This window comes from Procambarus clarkii, chromosome 4, assembly GCF_040958095.1.
Source record: "Procambarus clarkii isolate CNS0578487 chromosome 4, FALCON_Pclarkii_2.0, whole genome shotgun sequence".
In the NCBI taxonomy this organism is placed as follows: Eukaryota; Metazoa; Arthropoda; class Malacostraca; order Decapoda; family Cambaridae; genus Procambarus; species Procambarus clarkii.
In genome coordinates, this window is record NC_091153.1 from 44,535,267 (window position 1) to 44,557,492 (window position 22,226).

Below are 22,226 nucleotides of genomic sequence, written 5' to 3' on the forward strand. Positions count from 1 at the left end.
TACTGCTAATGTAGGTTTTACCTCTTACACGAAACCATGTCAGCAGCATCAGATGGAAATTTTTAGCTCCGACTAGTGGAACAGATCTTAAAAGTTGCTGGGATTAATGGAGTCAGTAATACGGGAACAACGCAGCTAGGAGACTAGCGTTAGTGTTCACGAAACTATTTCCGTTCAGGGGACAGCCCCAGCATCTGTACTCTCGCTCCAGGGCGTCTCAAGATGCAGGTCACTGCCCTACAGTGGGAGGTGAAACTACAGCGAGCGTGATTTCAGTAATCTCCAATTCAGGAGGCTGAATTTACTCTTGTTGCCAGCCCATTTATAGACGACTGAAATCTTTTATTCTTAAAGTAGAAATTCCTCTTTAACTAAGTTCATTACCAATGGAAAAATTTGTTCACACAATTTAAACGTGTAGATGGAATAAGTTCAACATTTATCTCGTTCCAAGTTTTGATAAACAATTTCATTGAAAACTTTCGAGGTATGTACGTTTGTTTTTTTAACGTCTTAGAATTTCATGCAAAATTCTTTATTATAGTAATCCACCCACACACACACTGGTCTGTAAGTGGGGTTGGTTACTTTTCTCCATACGGAGGTTCACTTATACCCTTCTCCCCCCCCCCCCCCCCCATCCTTTAATTGTTGCCGTGTCACAATGACAAGTCATAAGCCATTATTAGTTTTCTTAACCGACAAGATATTAATTTTTCCTAAGACAAAACTAGACACATTACCCTAACGCCACTTTAGGTCCTTAGTGGAAAGTTTTATAGAATCGAAGCATTAAGAGACTTCCTGGCTAAGTTATGCAAGAAAATTGTGCGCTAATTTAAATTTTATTTTACAACTTTACTATTCAGTAAACCACGCAATTTTCTGTCAACAAAAGAAATATCAAAGGCTGGTATCACAGACGTGACGTGACAATGTCTTGCCACTTTATATCGTTATAAATGTTCTTCTGTACTCCGACAGTCCTCGTTGCCTGGACGTGGTCGCCCGAGCCTGGGGGACAGGAGTTATCAGAACTATATTCCTTATAACAATTAAGAAACTTTGTGACAAGTTAAGAGGCTAAGAGTTAAGATTTACAGGCTGTGACGCCCTTTTGAGTAACCTACACTTTAAAACCTACGAAACACCGCCTAGCTTATGACTAAGTAAAAAGAGCCATACGAACCCTGTAGTACGAGAATAGTTAAGTAAGTTTACCCTGATGACCACCTCTAGGTCGTGGCGCCTCGCTCGTTGCCATTTGTCTAGATGCACTGGATCCCACCTAGAAAATATTAGGTAGTTTTAGAACAAATTTTAGCCATTTAGTTAATTTTAGTCCAGCAGGATGACCATAAAATTTAAGGCACATTGAAATTTGTTATTACCATGTTAAACACTAATCAGTAAACTGACCTCTGACAACGATCTTTATGGAGTCTTCCTTATCCTCGTCTTTTGACAAGAACTAGCTGGAAGCCTCTGCTAAGACTAGCGGTAGGAGTTAGCTTTATCCCAGCTGAAAGCGTTAGCATTCATGCACCATGAGAAAGGGTAGTTCTTACCAGCCCTAGTTTTCATGTATCTAAAACAACTTAAAGGAAATTAATCTTAAGTTACTAAAAGGGGACCAATAACAGCTATGTTGAGTCAAAACTACATCTTGGGAACTTTAAACACATTACTCTTACTCTAAAGCAGACCAAAAATCAAACTATCATTTTACTTACCATGTTCCCAGGTATTACACAGGCTGTAGTGTCTAATTTGCTGTGGTCTTGAAGGCTGAGAGCTGAGGTACCACAGGAAGCTGGGGCATCTTAAATGCAGGGATGGAAGAACAAGGGTGCCGCTTGAAGAGTGAACTGTTGGACGTAATATCGAACTTTAAAGAAACTTTAAAGTGGTTAGTCTTTTGGGAGAACTGGAGAGACTTTCCCTGTAGGACTTTAGGGAAGGGAGAGGCGAGATGAAAACTGGTACAGGTAACTGGTTTTGCTCAGGAGACCTGAAGAACACCAGGAAGCCGTCTTTGGGCCATGTAGTGGTCCCCACAGACCCCCACACACCAGTACTTCAAGCAGCAGCATTCTGGAAAGTAATACCAATTTAAGATTCCATTTAGACTAACCCTGGGTCTAAGAATGGTTACTTAAAGGCAAGCCAATGTAAAAATTATATTCAAGAACTATGTAATAATTACACAAGTTAAACAGGAGATTGGTTTCAAAGTTAGTTATCCGTTAAGAAAAAAATATTTGTCAAGCCTCTAGGCTTGCGTTGATAACCTAGATGTTTGTAGACTAAAAGATCAGACGCTCAAACGAACATTTGAGGGAGAGGGAATTGCCAAGAAATAAACCTAAAACCTATACAAGATGCATTAATGGTACACCTTGTTAGCAAGTTTACTGATAAAGAAAAAAAAAGGTCATTTAGTTTACACCAAAGTTTATCAACCGTCTACTTCACCAGTTTACGTGTTAATTGTCCTAAGTAATTGGAATAAACGTCAACGTGCAGGGGGCTATTCTGTGCATTAGCAAACACCTTTTTCCAACTGCTAGAGTAATCCACTGTGGGGGGGGGGGGGAAGTGTCTTGAGACTAGCATCTGAAATTTTACTTAAGGCGCGTTTGTCAAGCTTCTGACTACACAAACCACCGGGGCGCTGATAATTTCAATACGAACCGGTAGTTAACTTTCAGATACAGTCAGGAATTATTCCGTCAAGATGCGCGTTTCGCAAATAATTCTAATACAAAAAGTTGTGCGATACAATCTACTGAAATGCTACTTTAAAAGCAATATTATAATATATACGACAGCTTTTATAATTAGCGTTGATGGTTAAAGAAATACAATGGATGGAGAGAATATAAACAACCTATTTCATAATTTGGTAGAAAACTCTACTGGTTATCCATAACTAAAATTATATCTACATCGACGCACAACACGGGGGGAGGGGGGGCGGGGCACGCAGCAAGGGGCGGGGAAAGGAGAGGGAATCCTCACCATACAGCTCACCTCTAAGAAACGAAGGTGGAACTGTATACCAAAAGTGAGGTAAAACACACTGAAGTGATTTTAGTCACATCGTCCCTTTTATACCCAGCAGCCCACCAAACCCGGCCGCTGATTGGTTGACATTCACCCTAAAACTCATCTCATTGGTTAACATTTTCCGAGTCTGAAGTGGCAATTAACAATGGCCAACAGCCACTCCTTCACTTCCCCAAATACGAACGAGTCTCTAATGAACCAATAATGATCCCCAGCTTGAATGTTTGAAGTTGTTAATTTAAAAATCTAATTCACAAACAAAATACAACATTCTGTTGTAAATATTGCAACAGAACAACGGGTACAACAGAGCAACATTTGCAATAGAATCGGCAGTGAAGAAGTAATCGTCCGTCAGTCAAGAACTGTTAATGGCCGCTCCACGACTACAATATACAATATATGCAATAACAGACTAACAAATCCATCAACCCAAAGTTGCCGACACAACACTGGATGATTTTAAATATTTGCTTTCAATTGACTTAAGATATTGCTCGCTAATGACAAATTATTTTTAATTTAACATGCCAACGACATGCAACAGCAATACAAAAAATAAAAGGCACTGAATCAACCCAAAAAAAACAGACCACCGAACAACAACTACAGCACAAGTACAGAAAAACAAGTAAAGCACACGGAAACACAGACAAAAATAAAAAACAAAAACATAACACAATCACCGAACACAGGGAGACAATCACAAATACAAAAACATTAGAGCAAACACAGCAAACCCAAAGCCACGCCGACAGATACTTATGCAGGAAATTCAGCCATAGGGTACAGCGGACAGTATGTCTCCCAGACCGCCCAGTCCCACTTGCAAAGGCGATCGCCAGGCGGCGGCATGGAGCGCCGCATAAATTCCGAAATAATCAAAGTTAGGTCTCAAGCTGTTCACCCACACAGGAGGCAGATATCCGGCGGCACACTGATCCTCGAAACGGGGCCCGACCCCCACGGCGGCCAACGACACAGTCCCAGCAGCGACCGGAACATGCGTCCGTCAAACCGACGCAGAACGTCCCGATTAGACTCAGTACCGAGCTTGACCCCAGCCCGATGCTGAGTAATCACTCTGACGCCATAAACGTAACCAGTGTCAACGTCCAACACGTCCAACACGTCAAACAAGGCCACAGAAGGGTAGTCCGCAAGGCCTGAGTATCCAAGCCCAATCGTCCTTGACCGCAACATAAGGGGGCAAGGGCACCTCCATCACGCTGGGAAAGCTGGGAACAGGGGCCAGCGACACCCCGGAAAACCGCACGCGAGGGCGAGACATCAACAGCTGGATAGATCAGGCAGCACGTCCGCACCCCACGGCGACCAGGTTGCAGCCTCACCTGGGGTTGTGTGTATCCACTGATGGATATCCTGCGGTTGTGAGCCATAGTACGATATCACTTTCATTGTGTATAGCTACATTGATAACTATTTTTTGATAACTATTACTTTGAAGAATTATAAGAAAATGCAGATCTGATTCACTAGTTTATTTTCTGCTACAAAATTGTAGTTAGTGGAGCTTTTTTGCAGTTGTTTACAACCAGAATCTGAGGACAGTGACATCATCTCTCCTGGTGTGTAGAGCGGAGGCTTCATTTCGTGTACTGTCGACGTTCGAGCCCCGAAGGTGAAAGTGGTTGGGCATTGTTTCTTCAACCCTTTACCCAACCCCCTATCCTGTCAACATATTCATGCTCTTATCCTGTTCTAATATTCTTGCTTATATCCTGTCCACATATCCAATCTCCCATCCTGTTCACACATCCCCTCCAAGCGAACTAGCGTCATACATACATTTCTTCTCACAGTTCAAGACCTGTATCGTAGCTAAATTCCTCACAGATGCACGGAATCACAGAGGAACAGGAGGCATCAGCGAAATACCCTGAAGCTGCTTGTATATACAAGCAGTTCCTGGTGGTATCTACTTGAGGGAGACCTGGGTACCAGAATGGGGCACTTCTGGGCACAGTGCCCCCGGTGACCCAGTGCCAGTTACCCTCTTCATTAACGTCTGTTCCACCAATGAAGAACATTGGTGGATTTTCGTCTGTGGGTCGAAAGAATTTATTGATTAAAATGTGACATAATTGTGGTATTAAAATGAATAATATTATATAAAACTGCTGTATAAAATAGCTTTAAACCAGACATCTGAGGCTAGTCTCACGCACATTTGCAGGGTGATTGGTCTGCCGTACAGGATGGACACAGGTTGGTCAGGGTAGGCCTCAATTAAATACTTTAAGAAATATTGTCAATTATAACCACTCCCAGGTTATGTCAAGGAGTCAATAGCGAAATATGTCGTTGATGAACGTAGAGTTTAACACAGTAGGTCCTCCCCTTCCCAACATTCTGAGAGGGAAAACGAGAACAGGAGTCTGAGAGACAAATATCTCAGGACTACTTTGTGGGGGGAGATCCCCAGTCTTCCCTAGATGATAGATAGATAGATAGATAGACCTAGAGGATAGATAGATAGATAGATAGACCTAGAGGATAGGGACACAATAACTAAACGGCTACAATCATCGTCCAGTTAGTTACATAACTCACGTATTTTACAGTACCAATTTGAACTGCATTAGACCCAGTCATTTTCACTCAAAATGCGTACTTCCGAGTCATAATTGTTTAGTTTACCTAGCATTAAATATTTTAAATAATTACACGATAAACAAAACAGCATTTACTTACAATTTATGACGATGTGTTGCCAGATTTCACCAAGCTGGTCACAGCTTTGTACTGTTGCCAGATCAGAGTAATACTCTGAAGTTGTCAGACTCTGGCAGTAGTCTCTTCCTTGTGACCTGAAAGCAGCATTAATTTTGTAATTTCCAACAATCTACGTTAAACAATTTAATGCACTATGTGCATTCAACACCCTCAACACAGAAAACAATATACATGTCGCTGAGTAGCCAAATCGGTTCCACTCACTGGTCCGAGGCTTATCCCAACACAACCTAACAACCTTAGTCTGGCTGCTAACAATGGGTTCCTTCGCAATGGCGTGATATATCACAGAAAATCATTTTAATACATTGGAGAGACTTGAATTCGCGTTCTGGTGACTCCGAGACGTCTGCCTTAACCGACTCAGCCACGATGGTACAAGCGTCCAGCAACCCAGAGTGGGAATGCCGTTACCGTACGCCAGAGTGTGGTCGGGTTAACTGCAAAATCCTGGTTGGGCTCCGGCTCCGAGCCTCCAGAACCTCCCAGAGAACTCAGCAGAGTTCTGGGTTAGTCGCTCCATTGCCTCAAAATTATTTTTAATGGGATCCTTTACACTAGGTAGTAGTAGTAGGCATCCATCAGTCTCAGGAGACTATGGGGTTGCGCTCTGGTTGTCGGTTTGGAGTGGCCTCTCCAGGGCGCAAAGCCAGGGTAAGTTGATACGGGGAAGAAGCTGTTACCCATGCAGCAGGTACCCCCCCCCCCATCTCTCTCCACGGCGCCCAAAGTCTCCAATGGAAAGGCAAATGCCAATACGATTGTGATCTGTACCCTTACACTGGGTAAAGGTAGACATACTCACCATCTAAGAGCGACTCATAAGTGACTCAAGACGGCACAGTGACTCACCAGCTTAGTCCCTCTGACGAGTGAAAGTAGAAGCAGCCGCCACTGACGTATGTGAAGGGGTCATGACAAGCTGTGAGGAGACAAATCAACATAAACAGGAATACACATTTGAAAAATAAGAACATAGGGCTATACAATAAGATCGAACTCGCGTCCTTGCATTCCCAAGAGGATCCAATTATACTCCCTCAATTTTTCCTCATAGATCCATCACGTTATTGTGATTTCATTACGTATGTTTCTTAATACCTTTATGCTTCTTTTATATTTCCTATTGTAATTATTTCGTCATTTCATCTCGAATGTGTTAAGATCCTATTATAAAGTCCATACGATATACCCCACACAACGGTAAGGTTCAGTGATATGTAAACTGGTTTGTAAACTTATTCCTTCAAGCAGCTGTAAGGTACTTTTTAGAGCTGTCTGAATCAGCTGGGAGCGGGAGGCCTGATAAACAGATGTTCACCCACCAGCGACAATCTTGGTATTGCGTAGTTCCCCGCCGTTGTCAGCCAGGAAGACCCTGCAGGTCCACGCCCCTGAGTCCTCAACGCTGACGGAGTCGATGACGACGCCGCACTGGTTGTCGATGAGGTCCTCCGGCGCTCTCAACCCCGGGTGGACGCCGGCGTGGACATCCTCAACCTGTTTAGGAATCGATACCAGGACGTTTTCAACACGTCAGGAACCGTAGGGATGTCATTGGGAATTTTAAATATTGAGGAAAAGGCGTCCTCGACCAATCGTCTCTGATCACACCTTGACTACAAGCAGAGACGAGCTGCCAGGAAGCTGTCCCTTGAGAGGAATATTAAGAAAATGTAATCAAATCATCATCCACAAATCATTATCAACATTTATATGTTGATCTAAGCTATAGTCAACATATAAATATTGACAAGGGAATTAGTAACATAACATCAATTTACTCAATGCTGAAAATGCTAAGATATTGTAACCCCAAAACCATGGATTCATTACCCACTGAGCTGACAAAATCTCCAACACAGATGAGCACTGTGTGTGAGTCCCAGGGAAGGTGAATTAATAGTAGGGTAAATAACGTGAACAAATACAGAAACAAAGAGTTTTAGAGTACCTGGAAGCTCCTTCCGTCTTCGTGGTCCCAGAAACACAAGCGAAAGTCCTCCTTGACGCCGCAGGAGAGTGCCAGCGACGTCCCCGGCGTCGCTTTTACGTCAGATGCGTCGAAGATGAGCGTGGCGTCTGCTGGAGTATAGGATCAAAGGAGGTAAACATAATGACTCTTGTATGCGCCCACACGTATGGCTGCTCAGTATACCCAAGTGCCCTATCACTATACCCAAGTGCCCTGTCACTATACCCAAGTGCCCTGTCACTATACCCAAGTGCTCTGTCACTACATCCAAATGCCCTGTCACTATACCCAAGTGCCCTGTCACTATACCCAAGTGCCCTGTCACTACAGCCAAATGCTCTGTCACTATACCCAAGTGCCCTGTCACTATACCCAAGTGCTCTGTCACTACAGCCAAATGCTCTGTCACTATACCCAAGTGCCCTGTCACTATACCCAAGTGCTCTGTCACTACAGCCAAATGCTCTGTCACTATACCCAAGTGCCCTGTCACTATACCCAAGTGCTCTGTCACTACAGCCAAATGCTCTGTCACTATACTACAAACACTAACCTGAGGCCAGCGCGAGCACAATTATCAACAAGGCACAGCTAATGTTGACCATTTTGGAATTTCTTCAGGAGTGGGACCTCTCCAGCACTGACGGTACTTATATACCCACTGACAGAGCCGGTACAGAGAGCCAGATAATAATAACCTTCTAAGGAAAATTAAATTAACTACAAAAACCACCTGGAGTTGTTCCCAAGGAACCCAAGTCGACACATAAATATAGAATACTAAATTCCCCTCTTTTTAAACTAGTGTGAAAAACCTAATATATATATTACGTCGCGAAAATCAATATTATCTTCAATACAATTTAATTTCATTATAAATTCTGTAAACAGAATTTTGTGAGCATTATGTGAATATATAATTTTGTGAACGGTTATGCCTAAGGTTAACTTAGGCATAACTTAGGTTAACTTAGAACCTGCTAGTTATTTAGGGTAATGTTCTATGCACAGTCACTTAAGACTTTGTTATGGAGTTTAGTTTGTGAAGTTTCTGAAGTACTCTGAAGTACTCTGTTTTAAATCCACATTGGTTATGTTCCAGTAGACTGTTGGTGTCTGCGTAATCAAAAAAACTAATAAACAATTTTCTCATTATTTCAGTGAAAGGAGAGATACTGATCAGTTATTGATTGTTGATTGTAAGTCGTTACTGTTGATTGTTAGTGTTTGCAATCTTATGAACGTGAGAGAGCCTTCCTTGAGATGCTTGAAACAATTGAAGATTGTTTCCGTCTGTATTTAGCTTTGATCATAACTTGTGCTGTAACAATGACTTATTATTTTGACAACCAAGAGATAACAATGGGTTTTGTAACTTTGATAACTAAGGAATAGTAATTCATGCACAAAGCCTGCATTGTTAACTTGTATCTAACTAGACAAAATCTAGTTAGACATATAGCTAGACAAAATACATAAAAATATTATTTGTATCTAACTAACGTATCATTAATACCTGAAACGATTAGTAATATCAGACAAAGTAATTGCACTAAAATGATTTATTAGTGATATTATATCTATATACGATCATATATGATGACCATACGATGAGGATCGTATAAGTCCATATACGATCAGCTCATAGTAATGAGGAGACCCTTGACTAAGTTTAACATTTGAAGTTGGATCGGGTGCTATTAAAACCTTACTCATACTTTTATTATACTCATTTATTTTGTTAAAAGTTGAGGGTAACAATATTTTCAGATGCTGTTGATGGGAGCCAATGACAGAGAGGTTTCCTCGCAGACGAAGGAATATTCTCTTGAACAGTACCAGTCTTGTAGGAATCCCCAGGAGCTTTGCAAGGCCAAACAGTTCTTCGCTTCATCCACTATTGGGTTCCCTGGATACCAGTAAGGATTACCCATCGGTACAGAGCCGCCCGTGGCCCAGTACCAATCGCCTTCAATAACAAGGTCATTACCACCAACCCAGTACGCTTTACGTCCATCTGGGAATGAATAAAGTTATGTTATGCATGTGTGATACTGTGGGTGGCCCAGCCCTGTGCATATCCCCAGAACCCAAATATCTTTGTTTACATCTTGACTCACATAGTCACCAATAACAACATATCTTCCCTACAACACAATGTTTACTCTAAGTAATCTTGACTGCACTCACACTCAAATTAAAGTGTGATTTTTGACCACGATCTTCGCTGCTATTGCTGTGGGTTGCTCGAAGTCCTAACAACCCAAATATTACATGTAACAAATCCTTAATCTGGACAAGGAGACGTTGTTATCTAGGTCTGAGTCTGAGAACTTGTGATATATTAAGCCAACAAATTCGAAGCCTATAGTGGCTTAATATTCAAGAGGGTTTGCTGAGGAAAGTGAACAACTGTGAAGTTTTGAAATACTATACATTCAAATTATAAAAAATATATATTAGCTAATTTAGTAAAGTCATGAATAAACTTCCCCCTTTTAATTTTTTCTGAGAAATCTTTCTTTTTCTCTGAAAAGAAGTAAAACTTCAGCTTAAAGATCAAAGTATGTCTTTCTTGCTTGCTGACTTTCCAGAGAAGTATGTCTGGAAAACAGCCTCCTGGTGCTTCGGAACTCATTAACTGTTTAATAATTGTAAACAAAGCCCCCGGAGATTGAGAAAAGATGTACACGTTCGTAAATGCTTGCGTAACTCCTTCGTGAATCTGACCCCCAGGTTTAAAATAGCGAGTTATGTGACCCTTTGATGTAACAGGGGCGTAACAGAACATCTAAACGAAAACTCGAAATTTGTTTCATATTAAAGAAGATACGCTGAAGAAGTAAGTTAAAGTTACTTACTTCTTAAAGTTAAAGAAGTAAGTTGTCTTCTACAAGATAACTTACTATTACAACTTATTATTCAAGCCAGGCAGCAGTAGGGTTTTTATTAAAAGTTTGTTTTGAGATGCAATAATGCTATATTTTTAAAACAATGATTTCAAATTTTCAAAATTTGTAGAGCACACCTTGTGATGATGTCGGGGTTCAACGACCCCTCGGCCCGGTCCACGACCAGGCCTTCTTGTAAAATTGTTTTGGAAGACAATTTCCAACACAATTATATATGGCATTTGTACAAGTATTCATTTCCCTAATTGCCTCTCTGGTAAGCCGAGGTAGCCTCCATCACTAAATTTTACCTGATAGGGATTTATATTTGTTCTGCTTTGCCAATCAATTAATTAAAACAAAGTTTTTAATTATAATCAAGCCATGGGAATTTTGTTTTGAAATGATAGTCAGTGTCAAAATAATAAGACTGATATAAAAATATATTGTAATCGGCTATATTTTGTTATCGTCTTATTGTTGCAAAGATGCATATCAATATAGCCTGAGGAAATGCTTTTACTAAGTGAAAATTTTTCTCGTGGAAGGTGGGAGAGAATTTTCCGATGGAAATGTTCCTCACCTAATGTCCTCTGGGTTGCTGAAAAGCCAATATGGATCTACTAGTTTGTTGTGGGGGAAGCTTGGTTGAGTGTCAGCTATTATAAGCTCGGTGGTTGTCAAAGGATTATTAGTCGTTAAAAGTAATCATTAATCTGTTGTGGGTTAAAACAAATTTGGGTTAAATTAAATTATCTTGTTGAAAAGTTGAGCTTTTGGTGACAATAAACTATTTCATCTGGGATTTTATTAGTTTTATTTGTTTTACTGAGTTTCATAATCGGATTATTTGTAACATTCAGTATGGTGAGTTAAAAGTGATTAATGATAATGAAGGGTATTATTACTTTGATAATCAAGAGTTAATAATTTCTGTAAAAATCCTGCATGGTTAGGTTGTATCTAACTAAACCATCATTGATACCTGAAACGACCAGTAATATTTAACAAAACAATTGCACCAGTCGATGCATTAAGAGATATCATAAGTCCACATGATTAGCAACTCTTGTTGGTGAGGTGGCAACAGGATAATCAATTGTTTAAACTGATCGAATACTATCAAACCTTTACACTGTTTCGTCCTTAATCAAACTGAGAGTAAATTATATCAATTCATGGGCAAATGATTCTTCTTTTCGGCTGAGGTTTAGGGCGGTTTAGAACAGTGTGGTCTGTTCACATACGAAACGTCCAGCTATTTCACAAGTCCAGTCCATAAGGAATCCAGAGTACATTTGCAGGAGCAAGCAATTCGTCGTGTGGTTAACATTGGGGTGTCCTGGGTACCAGTAGGGATTGCCTCTTTGCACAGTGTCACCAGTGACCCAGTGCCAACTGCCTTCTGTTGCAATGTCATTACCACCAATCCAGTGCCATTTAAATCCATCTGTGAATGAAATGGTAGTACCAGTAATATTATATTATATTATATTATATTATATTATATATATATATATATATATATATATATATATATATATATATATATATATATATATATCTTGTCACTGTGTGTCGTGTGTCATTGTAGCTTGACCTCGACTAGCCTATGACACTCCCCTACCCAACATGCTTCATGTGGCAAAGTTGCGTAAGGCTAACAGCAGGCGTCTCGTTTCCAGCGTCGGACAGATAACCACACACACAAACAGATATTCTCTAATATTGATATAGATATAGACTAGATAGAGAAGATAGCCTCTCTCTCCCCCTTTCCTCCTCTCTCCTTCCCTCTCTCCTCCCTTCTCCCCCCCCCCCCCCACCTCTCTTTCTACCCATCTCCACTCTTCCTAATGACCCAGGATCAGCAGGGTATACTATCCAGTATATCTATAAAATTTCTATATGTCTGTGTTTCTGTATATCTGTCTCTCTGCCTTTTCGAGGTTGGAAGTCAGACGCTCCTGGCTAGCCTCACGCACCTTTTCATGATGATTTGTGATGGTTAATGGAGTGTCATAGAGCGAAGTGGGTCTGGGAGCGACCCACATACCCCTTTTTAAGTAGGATGAATTCCTATTACAATAGCTAATGACTCCTATGATGTCTGAAGTTGAAGGTTTCGTTTCAATAGAGTTTTCTTACATTTGGAGCACGCGGTAATGTTTACAGTCCACTGTAGTTGCTTTATGAATAATGGAATAAAATTATAAGAAAAGTAATAATGGGATGATTTGATAAACAAATTAACGAACGCAGAAACACGTGAGTAAAGAATAAAAAGAACAAATAAACAAATAAATGCCACCAGTAACATAAAGCTTAAACTCGAGGACAAATTATGAGAATTGGGTTCTTACACTCCAGGGTAATGTGTTGCCAAAGAGCGCCCAGCTGGCTACAGGAGTGCACTTGTGCCAGATCTGAATAGTATTCGTCAGTGCTCAGGCTCAAGCAGTAGTCCCTGGCATCATGCCTGTGAATAGACTTGCATGTAACTCAGATGAAAACGCCTCCAACACGTAATCGATGGAACTCAAGGTTATTTCATATATTTTTTATATGAATTCATATATATATATATATATATATATATATATATATATATATATATATATATATATATATATATATATATATATATATATATATATATATATATATGTACTCACCTAGTTGTGCTTGCGGGGGTTGAGCTCTGGCTCTTTGGTCCCGCCTCTCAACTGTCAATCAACAGGTGTACAGTTCCTGAGCCTATTGGGCTCTATCATATCTACACTTGAAACTGTGTATGGAGTCAGCCTCATGTGTGTGTGTGTGTGTGTGTGTGTGTGTGTGTGTGTGTGTGTGTGTGTGTGTGTGTGTGTGTGTGTGTGTGTGTGTGTGTGTGTGTGTGTGTATACATACATAGGGCTCACCAGTTCATGTCCGTGTCGTGGACGTAGAAGCAGTTGCCTTTGATAGGGATGAAGGGATCGTTGCAACCTGCGAGAAACAAACATGCACAAAAGGTTCGACAGCTCAAATTGACTTTCTTAGGAAGGTAAAGAATTATCTAAACTTCATAAATAAACTATTCAGATTCTGTTACAAATTTTGCATGGTATTTTTTTCCAGTAGATATAAATTTTGCTGGTAATTAAGGTTTGGGGAAAAGGTAATGTTGCACTCTCTCAATATTTGCATGATTACATGATACCTTTTTCTCACTATTTAGAAAGCTCGTTTAAAATTCAGTTTGATATTGATCACTATAGCAACCCGGCGTCTGGCCATCCGGCTCCCAACACCTACCTGACGCAGACGCCAACGGTAACATAATCATCGCCACAATATAACACAAGCGAGCCATGCTGAAGGCGGTGGAGGCAGCAGTGACCAGCCTTCAGCGCTGGTGGAGGTTATATACCCACTGACGCCGACGATAAAGGAGGGGATACTATGCTATTCTTACAGTGGGCGATGATAACATGGACTGAGGCACCGCCAGTCCTCGTGTGAACCAAGAGAGCCAGATAAATTATTTGTGTAAATAAGATATACTTTTTAATAAATTTCGAAGAGTAGAACGTCCCAAAGCTGGCCACCTGGAGGTGTTCCCACCGTCGGTGACTTAGGAGTAAGCATGATTGTTGGTAGACTAACTGGCGCTAAATATTACCACATAGACAGTAACAACCACATACATACGATTGCTAATTAACCATTGATACTATCCCGCTAATACAAAACCGCACGAGTGCTATAAAAGGAAGGGAGGAATACCTCTTGGAGAGGAAATAGAGAGTAATGGTGAGAAAAGAGAACTCAAAGTGACGAGATGTAACAACTGGTGTATCTGAGGGATAGGTACTTGGACCCAATCTTCTCCCTATGTACATAACGAACCTGGGAGACTAAAAAGTGTAAATTTAATCAATATTTGCAGACAATGATGTAAAATTGATGGGAGACCCACTTCATGACATAGATTCTTTGATTACAGAAGAATTGCTAAGAATGAGAAGAGGATGGCTTGCCCCTTAAGACAACAACAAATGAGTTACACCTTACTATAAAATGCTATAAATTTGCAGCAATAAATGAAGGCAGACGGTGGCCACTAGGAAAGGACCTATCGAAGGTTTAAAAACTAAATTTTTAGAAAGTTTTAACAATTAAACAAAGGAACGAGAGTCGCAAGACTGCGTATACATTTTCCAGATTAGTGAAAAAGCGTTTGTATATATGTTTACTTATTAACATATATTGATGAAGCTCCTTTTACTTTAGAGCTTCTTTACTGACGTCAGGCACTCTGCATGGCACTGAATTGCCATTACCCATCGATAACTTAACTGCTATCACGAGACAACGGTTGTAAATCATTTTGGAATTTCTACTGGCTTCACAGTCCTTTTCCAGTTTGGCATCTGCCGATGATGTTATTCTCCTACTGTGTGATTTTCTTTCTGGAATCTGTGATGTCTCCTTCATTCTACACTGCGGTACAAGTAAATTTTATTCGTGTTCCTATCCACATAACTTTTCATTTGGCCAGATTAAAGTTTGTTAGCCATTTGCAGGAGCCAATTTAATTTGTCAGTTCGATTATATATACGTAAAATTGCCCCTATTTCCATCCCCCTTGTGTTATTGCACTTCTTACCTCTTTTCACTCTAATATCTCTAAATATACTTATCTAGTCAAACACGCCGCGAAGCTACAGCAAGCGTGTGTTTGAGTTTGTAGTGATAATTGTTGATAATCAGAGAGGACAGTAATGTTTTTTCCCATCAGTCAAGGCCTCACCCTGGTGATTATATCACCCTGGTCCACTCTCATGGAGCCTGGTTAAGGAAAAACATGCTTAAGATATCGTTGGTTATCATTGGGTATATAACCTCCACCAGCGCTGAAGGCTGGTCACTGCTGCCTCCACCGACTTCAGCATGGCTCGCTTGTGTTATATTGTGGCGATGATTATGTTATCGTTGGCGTCTGCGTCAGGTAGGTGTTGGGAGCCGGATGGCCAGACGCCGGGTTTCATAATGTGATCAAGTAACCAAAGTTAATATAGCAATCACTTTCTTTCATGTAACCTTACAAAGGTTACATGAAATTGCATTGGTGTTAAAAATTGTGTAAAATTGGTGTAAAAATTGGTGTTACATAAAATTGTATTGGTGTTAAAACTAATAAATCTGTAATATTTCATTTCGTTGCTTGTTTTGTTTACGTGACCTCACGAGAAAGAATTTACAAACATGAGTCACAATTATATTATCCATCAACGCATCCACTGTAAATATCTCATTACCATACTGAATTCCATAAGTTTTAAGAAACAAAATAAAAATCAATTGCTGAGGCTAATGATTTTTTTTAATCATGTTAGGATCTGTTGATGTTGATAGTTCTTAATATTATGAATTTAAGGATTCGAACTCTTTCCTTGATTCCTTTCCCCCTACAGCCTGCACTGCTCCCTTTACCCTCGTGGGCGGAGGATGCTACTACTTCGAGCAGACTCTCATGTTGTGGTGAGTTAAGAGGATTTGTGTATCTTGTTTTGCGACCCGCACACGCACACATAAACACACACACATAGACACACCAAAGGACTAAAGAGCCAAAGCTCAATCACCTTAAGTACAACTAGGTGAGTATACACACACACACACACACAGAAGGATAGAGCCCAGTAGGCTCAGAAACCTGTACATTAGTTGATTGACAGTTGAGAGGCGGGACCAAAGATCCAGAGCTCAACCCCCCCGCAAGCACTATTAGGTAAATTAGGTAAGTACACACAAACACACACAGTGAGCCTCACGCTGAGTGGACAGGGCACATCGGTTGTAGGCCCAAGGGCCTGGGTTCGATTCCCGGCCGAGGTGGAAACAGATAGGCAGTTTCTTTCACCCTAATGCACTTATTCACCTAGCTTTAAATAGGTACCTAGGAGTTAGACAGCTGCTACGGGCTGCTTCCTGGGGATGTGTTAGTGTGTGTGTATGTGCGTTGGTGTGTGTTAGAGAGAAAAAAATGTAGTAGATATAGAGGAAAAATAGATTGGTTAGAAAGGCGGGGTCCAAGCGCTAACAACTCGATACATAGGCACAAACTGTAACTACAAATATAAAACACGCGCACACACCCAAACCTGTTTGTATTTACCTATTGTATTTTTACCTGTTTTTTCATTGTATTTTTATTATTTATTATTTTTTTTATTATTATTTTTTATTATTATTTTTTATTATTGTTATATTTATTGTATTTTTACCTGTTTGTTTTGTCTCCATGATCGAATAGTTAGCTCTTGGGCCCCGCCTTGAAAGAATCAGTTGCCTAATGTACTGACTCCCGACCTATTTTCCCTCTATCCTCTATCACATCAACGAAGGCAACAATAGACTATCCCTAAGGGGCATCCCACAACAGCTGACTAAATCAAAGTTTCCTATTTACTGCTAAAGAAAACAATTTGACGAAAGGAAACGTTGTTTGACGGTGTTTATTAAATACGTCGTGTTCAACGTCTCTCTCTCTCTCAGGGAGGACGCCAGGGATTACTGCAGGAGTCTTGTGAGTGAAGGATACAGCACTGATTTGGCAGTAGTGCATTCTTGTGATCAGCTCGGCGCCATCTGGGAGCACGTCCTCATTGAATGTGAGCTCTCTTTCTGTTCCCTCGTTCGTTCGTGCTGTATTGTGAGGTCTTTCTGTTCCCTCGTTCGTTCGTGCTGTATTGTGAGGTCTTTCTGTTCCTCGTTCGTTCGTGCTGTATTGTGAGGTCTTTCTGTTCCCTCGTTCGTTCGTGCTGTATTGTGAGCTCTCTTTCTGTTCCCTCGTTCGTTCGTGCTGTATTGTGAGGTCTTTCTGTTCCCTCGTTCGTTCGTGCTGTATTGTGAGCTCTCTTTCTGTTCCCTCGTTCGTTCGTGCTGTATTGTGAGGTCTTTCTGTTCCCTCGTTCGTTCGTGCTGTATTGTGAGGTCTCTTTCTGTTCCCTCGTTCGTTCGTGCTGTATTGTGAGGTCTTTCTGTTCCCTCGTTCGTTCGTGCTGTATTGTGAGCTCTCTTTCTGTTCCTCGTTCGTTCGTGCTGTATTGTGAGGTCTTTCTGTTCCTCGTTCGTTCGTGCTGTATTGTGAGCTCTCTTTCTGTTCCTCGTTCGTTCGTGCTGTATTGTGAGCTCTCTTTTTGTTCCCTAAATTCGTTCGTTAATTCGTTCACATTTGTTTTCATTGACCCATTCGTGTTTTAATAATGTTTTTTATTAACCAATCCCAGTTACTGGTCCATTTTTCTTATTGCCAATCATATTTAAACATTATTTTCAATGCCCAGTTTCATTATTAACCCTGATTTATTTTCCCCATTCCTGTATTTACATTGTCTAATCATTCATAGATGGAGAACGTGTCACGCTCTGGATTGGTGGCACAGACACCACTCAGGAAGGCAGTTGGAAATGGGTCAATGGTGACACGGTGCCAAGTGGAGTCCCCTACTGGACTCCAAATCGTCCCATCGTTGACGACACAAGGAACCACTTGGCTCTGCACTCCGACACTGGCTACTTTATAGATAACGGTGGCGAATCTCTGTGGTCCATCTGTGAGCAGACGTCACTGCTCGATGCTCCTAAGGAACCTGTGGAACCGTGTCAGTGAACGAGGAACTGTGCTACAGTTTGCATGTCATATGGGCTTTTTTTTTATTGGTTGGAGCAGAACTAGCATCAATCTTTTTTTATGATTTTTTATAACAGGGATAACTTTTTTTTTACATGTCAAGAACATATGGTAGACGATCTTTTGGGCCTGATATTTGGACTGGAGGGTAGAGCGACGGTCTAGCTTAATCTTGCAGGTTTGCGTTCGATTCCCCGACGGTCCAAATGGTTGGGCACCATTCCTTCCCTCCGTCCTATATCTGTTCCCTTTCCTTATATCCCTTGTATGTGCTACATAGTCATATATTGGCTTAGCACCTACTTTTTGCCCTGAAGGGAAGGGAACTATCAGGATAAAGCACCAAGCCATTACGACTACATAGCACTTGGAAGGGATCAGGATAAAAACTTGGGATGGGACGAAGGGAAAGGAATGGTGCCCCAACCACTTAGAAGGTCGTGGATTGAACGGCGACCTGCATTAAGCGAAACCGTTGCTCTACCATCCAGCCCATTTGACCTGAACTAGGTTTATTTGCTGGAAGAGTTATACTAAAACTCCTGAAAAAGATATATGACATAGAGGAGCAAGTGAAGACCATAGTGGAGAAGCACTGATATAATATTCATGCTGGCATCACTGGAACATCTATCTAAACCTAACGAGGTTACTGACATAATAGTAACGATGTCACTGACACAGTAACAACGACGTCATGACATCATCACCGAGGTCACTGACATTGAAAGTGCATTTTGAACAATAAATAATGACTCATTACTGAGCCATAGTTACTGTGACCCATGACTCAAGACAGAACAGTAGTAAAGAAGAAGAAGAATACACATCTAATTCAATCTAAGAATGTCTAATATATGCATGAATACAGTAGTTAAGATCTGTCCGCTTCTGAAATATCTTTTATCTGGTTATTCTGGATATTTCATTTGACCTTTGTCATGTTTTTCACTTTCATTCTATGTAAAATAGATAATATTATTTACAGTGTATTTTTGATAATAGTATTATTAACAAATTATCAGGTAGAATTTTTGCTATTAAAGCTGTCAATAGGGCAAACTAGGAAAGACTTAATTACCGCATAATCCAACATAAGGCTTTGTTTACACCTGAAAGATTTTTCACTGAAGGGCAAGCAAGCACAAGGCATGTTATATTAATAAAAAAAATCATATCAGTGGTTGTAGATTGTCTTTGTACAACTGTGAAGTACTATGAATATCTCTCTGATTATTAACTTTCAGCAACTGCAAGAATATGTGTTGCTGAAATATGTAGTTTCATTATACATGAATTTGTAGTTGCTGAAATATGTAGTTTCATTATACATGAATTTGTACTTATTGAAATATGTAGTTTCATTATACATGAATTTGTAGTTGCTGAAATATGTAGTTTCATTATACATGAATTTGTAGTTGCTGAAATATGTAGTTTCATTATAAATGAAAAGGGATAGGGAGGTGTCACTTCACTAGAGACCAGTTTAATTGAAAAGTGTTCCTTATAAAATACTCGAAATGATAATTAGAATACAACTGGTGAAATATCTAGAGATTATTGCGCATATCAACAGACTTCATCACGCCTTTAGGGAAGTAATTATCAAAACAATCAAGCAAAATCTGTAGTAAAATCATGCCAAATGAGCCTAATAGAGTTCTATGATAAAATAACAAAAATAATAAACACTAGAGAAGGATGAGTATATTGCATTTTTTGGGGGAGTCTCAAAATATTTTTTAAAACAATTCTGCATAAGAGACTATAACACAAACTTGAGAAGCTGGTGGGAATAAAGGAAGGAGCATTGTAATAAGAGTGAGAGCCCTTGAAGAAAAGGAAGAGTCCATGGGAAAGGCAGTAAGAAAGGGCCGCTGGTAAGACCCAGGGGCCAGATTTACGAAAGCACTTACGCAAGTACTTACGAACCTGTACATCTTTTCTCAATCTTTAGCGGCTTTGTTTTCAATTATTAAACAGTTAATGAGCTCCGAAGCACCAGGAGGCTGTTTATAACAATAACAACGTTTATAACAATAACAACAGTTGAATGGGAAGTTTTCATGCTTGTAAACTGTTTAATAAATGTAACCAAAGCCGTCAAAGATTGAGGAAAGATGTACATGTTCGTAAGTGCTGGCGTAAGTGCTTTTGTGAATTTGGCCCCAGAAGCCTTGGCAGGAAGAACAAACTTGAAAACCTCCGTCCCCGACCTGAACGGGGCAGCCCCTGAAACCGCCCGAGTCTCGGTCCTAACTAAACCCAGCCCCGACCCTGAGACCCGCAGACGGTCCGGAGCCGGGAACAAGGACGGAGAGGGGTGAACAGCACCTAACCAAAACAACAGAGTGAAATCAGAGTCGAGTCGAGGGGCAAGAGATCGGACAAATAATCGGGTAACAAGCGGAGTGCCTCAGGAATTCGTGCTATTACCCATGTTGTGTGTGTGTGTGTGTGTGTACTCACCTATATGTGCTTGCAGGATCGAGCATTGACTCTTGGATCCCGCCTGTGTGTGTGTGTGTGTGTGTGTGTGTGTGTGTGTGTGTGTGTGTGTGTGTGTGTGTGTGTGTGTGTGTGTGTGTGTGTGTGTGTGTGTGTGTTTACTAGTTGTGTTTTTGCGGGGGTTGAGCTTTGCTGTTTCGGCCCGCCTCTCAACTGTCAATCAACTGTTTACTAACTACTTTTTTTTTTTTTCCACACCACACACACACACACACCCCAGGAAGCAGCCCGTGACAGCTGACTAACTCCCAGGTACCTATTTACTGCTAGGTAACAGGGGCATTCAGGGTGAAAGAAACTTTGCCCATTTGTTTCTGCCTCGTGCGGGAATCGAACCCGCGCCACAGAATTACGAATCCTGCGCGCTATCCACCAGGCTACGAGGCCCCAAACTTGTGTGTGTGTGTGTGTGTAAGTGTGTGTGTGTGTGTGTGTGTGTGTGTGTGTGTGTGTGTGTGTGTTTTAAACATAAGTACCAGTAAAGATTGCTCGTACAGGCCACCGATATCGGCTCTGCAACAAACAGGCACCGCTCTCGACGTCACACGATGGGAACACCTCCAGATGACCATTTCCAGCCCAATCTGCTCGACACAATTTGATAAGAACAAAAGACGAATAACGCAGCGTCATTGTTATTGTTATAAACAGCCTTATGACGCTTCGGAACCCATTAACTGTTTAATAAATGTAAACAAAGCCGCTAAAGATTGAGAACAGATGTACAGGTTCGTAAGTGCTTGTGTATCTGCTTCGTGAATCTGGTTCCTGGTTCGTAAGTGCTTGTGTACCTGCTTCGTGAATCTGGCCCCTGGTTCGTAAGTGCTTGTGTAACTGCTTCGTGAATCTGGTTCCTGGTTCGTAAGTGCTTGTGTACCTGCTTCGTGAATCTGGCCCCTGGTTCGTAAGTGCTTGTGTAACTGCTTCGTGAATCTGGTCCCTGGTTCGTAAGTGCTTGTGTAACAGCTTCGTGAATCTGGCCCCTGGTTCGTAAGTGCTTGTGTAACTGCTTCGTGAATATGGCCCCTGGTTCGTAAGTGCTTGTGTAACTGCTTCGTGAATCTGGTCCCTGGTTCGTAAGTGCTTGTGTAACAGCTTTGTGAATCTGGTCCCTGGTTCGTAAGTGCTTGTGTAACAGCTTTGTGAATCTGGTCCCTGGTTCGTAAGTGCTTGTGTAACAGCTTCGTGAATCTGGTCCCTGGTTCGTAAGTGCTTGTGTATCAGCTTCGTGAATCTGGTCCCTGGTTCGTAAGTGCTTGTGTAACAGCTTCGTAAATCTGGTCCCTGGTTCGTAAGTGCTTGTGTAACTGCATCGTGAATCTGGTCCCTGGTTCGTAAGTGC

At 41.0% G+C, this 22,226-nt stretch overlaps 3 protein-coding genes and 1 long non-coding RNA gene across 5 annotated transcripts in view; 1 reads left to right on the plus strand and 3 right to left on the minus strand.

Moving 5' to 3' along the window:
* LOC123750185 (uncharacterized) overlaps positions 1-14,147 on the minus strand; it is a 40,841-nt gene extending 26,694 nt beyond the window's left edge. The window contains exons 1-4 of the mRNA XM_069336294.1: positions 13,990-14,147; positions 13,614-13,680; positions 13,056-13,171; positions 11,920-12,142 (exon numbers count right to left, since the gene is read on the minus strand). Coding sequence (XP_069192395.1) covers positions 11,920-12,142; positions 13,056-13,171; positions 13,614-13,680; positions 13,990-14,047 — 464 coding nt within the window. The 5' untranslated portion in view covers positions 14,048-14,147. The remainder of the gene's footprint in view (positions 1-11,919; positions 12,143-13,055; positions 13,172-13,613; positions 13,681-13,989) is intronic.
* LOC123748602 (uncharacterized) lies at positions 813-2,926 on the minus strand. The gene is made up of 3 exons (XR_011230043.1): positions 1,734-2,926; positions 1,420-1,522; positions 813-1,288 (listed from the first exon to the last, which is right to left on the minus strand). It is a non-coding gene; the product is annotated as an uncharacterized lncRNA (long non-coding RNA).
* LOC123750095 (C-type lectin domain family 4 member F) lies at positions 4,557-8,493 on the minus strand. 2 transcript variants are annotated; one of them, XM_045732217.2, is made up of 6 exons: positions 8,355-8,493; positions 7,781-7,911; positions 7,152-7,326; positions 6,679-6,748; positions 5,785-5,900; positions 4,557-5,134 (listed from the first exon to the last, which is right to left on the minus strand). In XM_045732217.2, exons 1-6 carry the CDS (start codon positions 8,404-8,406, stop codon positions 4,887-4,889), a joined length of 792 nt encoding a protein of 263 aa, XP_045588173.2. In that variant the 5' UTR covers positions 8,407-8,493; the 3' UTR covers positions 4,557-4,886. The 2 variants fall into 2 exon arrangements, with proteins under 2 accessions (XP_045588173.2, XP_045588182.2); XM_045732226.2 differs by having other exon boundaries at positions 7,781-7,908; positions 8,355-8,468.
* Positions 14,148-15,544: 1,397 nt separating the features above from the next.
* LOC123750066 (C-type lectin domain family 10 member A-like) lies at positions 15,545-19,764 on the plus strand. The gene is made up of 4 exons (XM_045732191.2): positions 15,545-15,685; positions 16,152-16,218; positions 17,236-17,351; positions 18,090-19,764. Exons 1-4 carry the CDS (start codon positions 15,628-15,630, stop codon positions 18,350-18,352), a joined length of 504 nt encoding a protein of 167 aa, XP_045588147.2. The 5' UTR covers positions 15,545-15,627; the 3' UTR covers positions 18,353-19,764.
* The last annotated feature ends 2,462 nt before the right edge of the window (positions 19,765-22,226 follow it).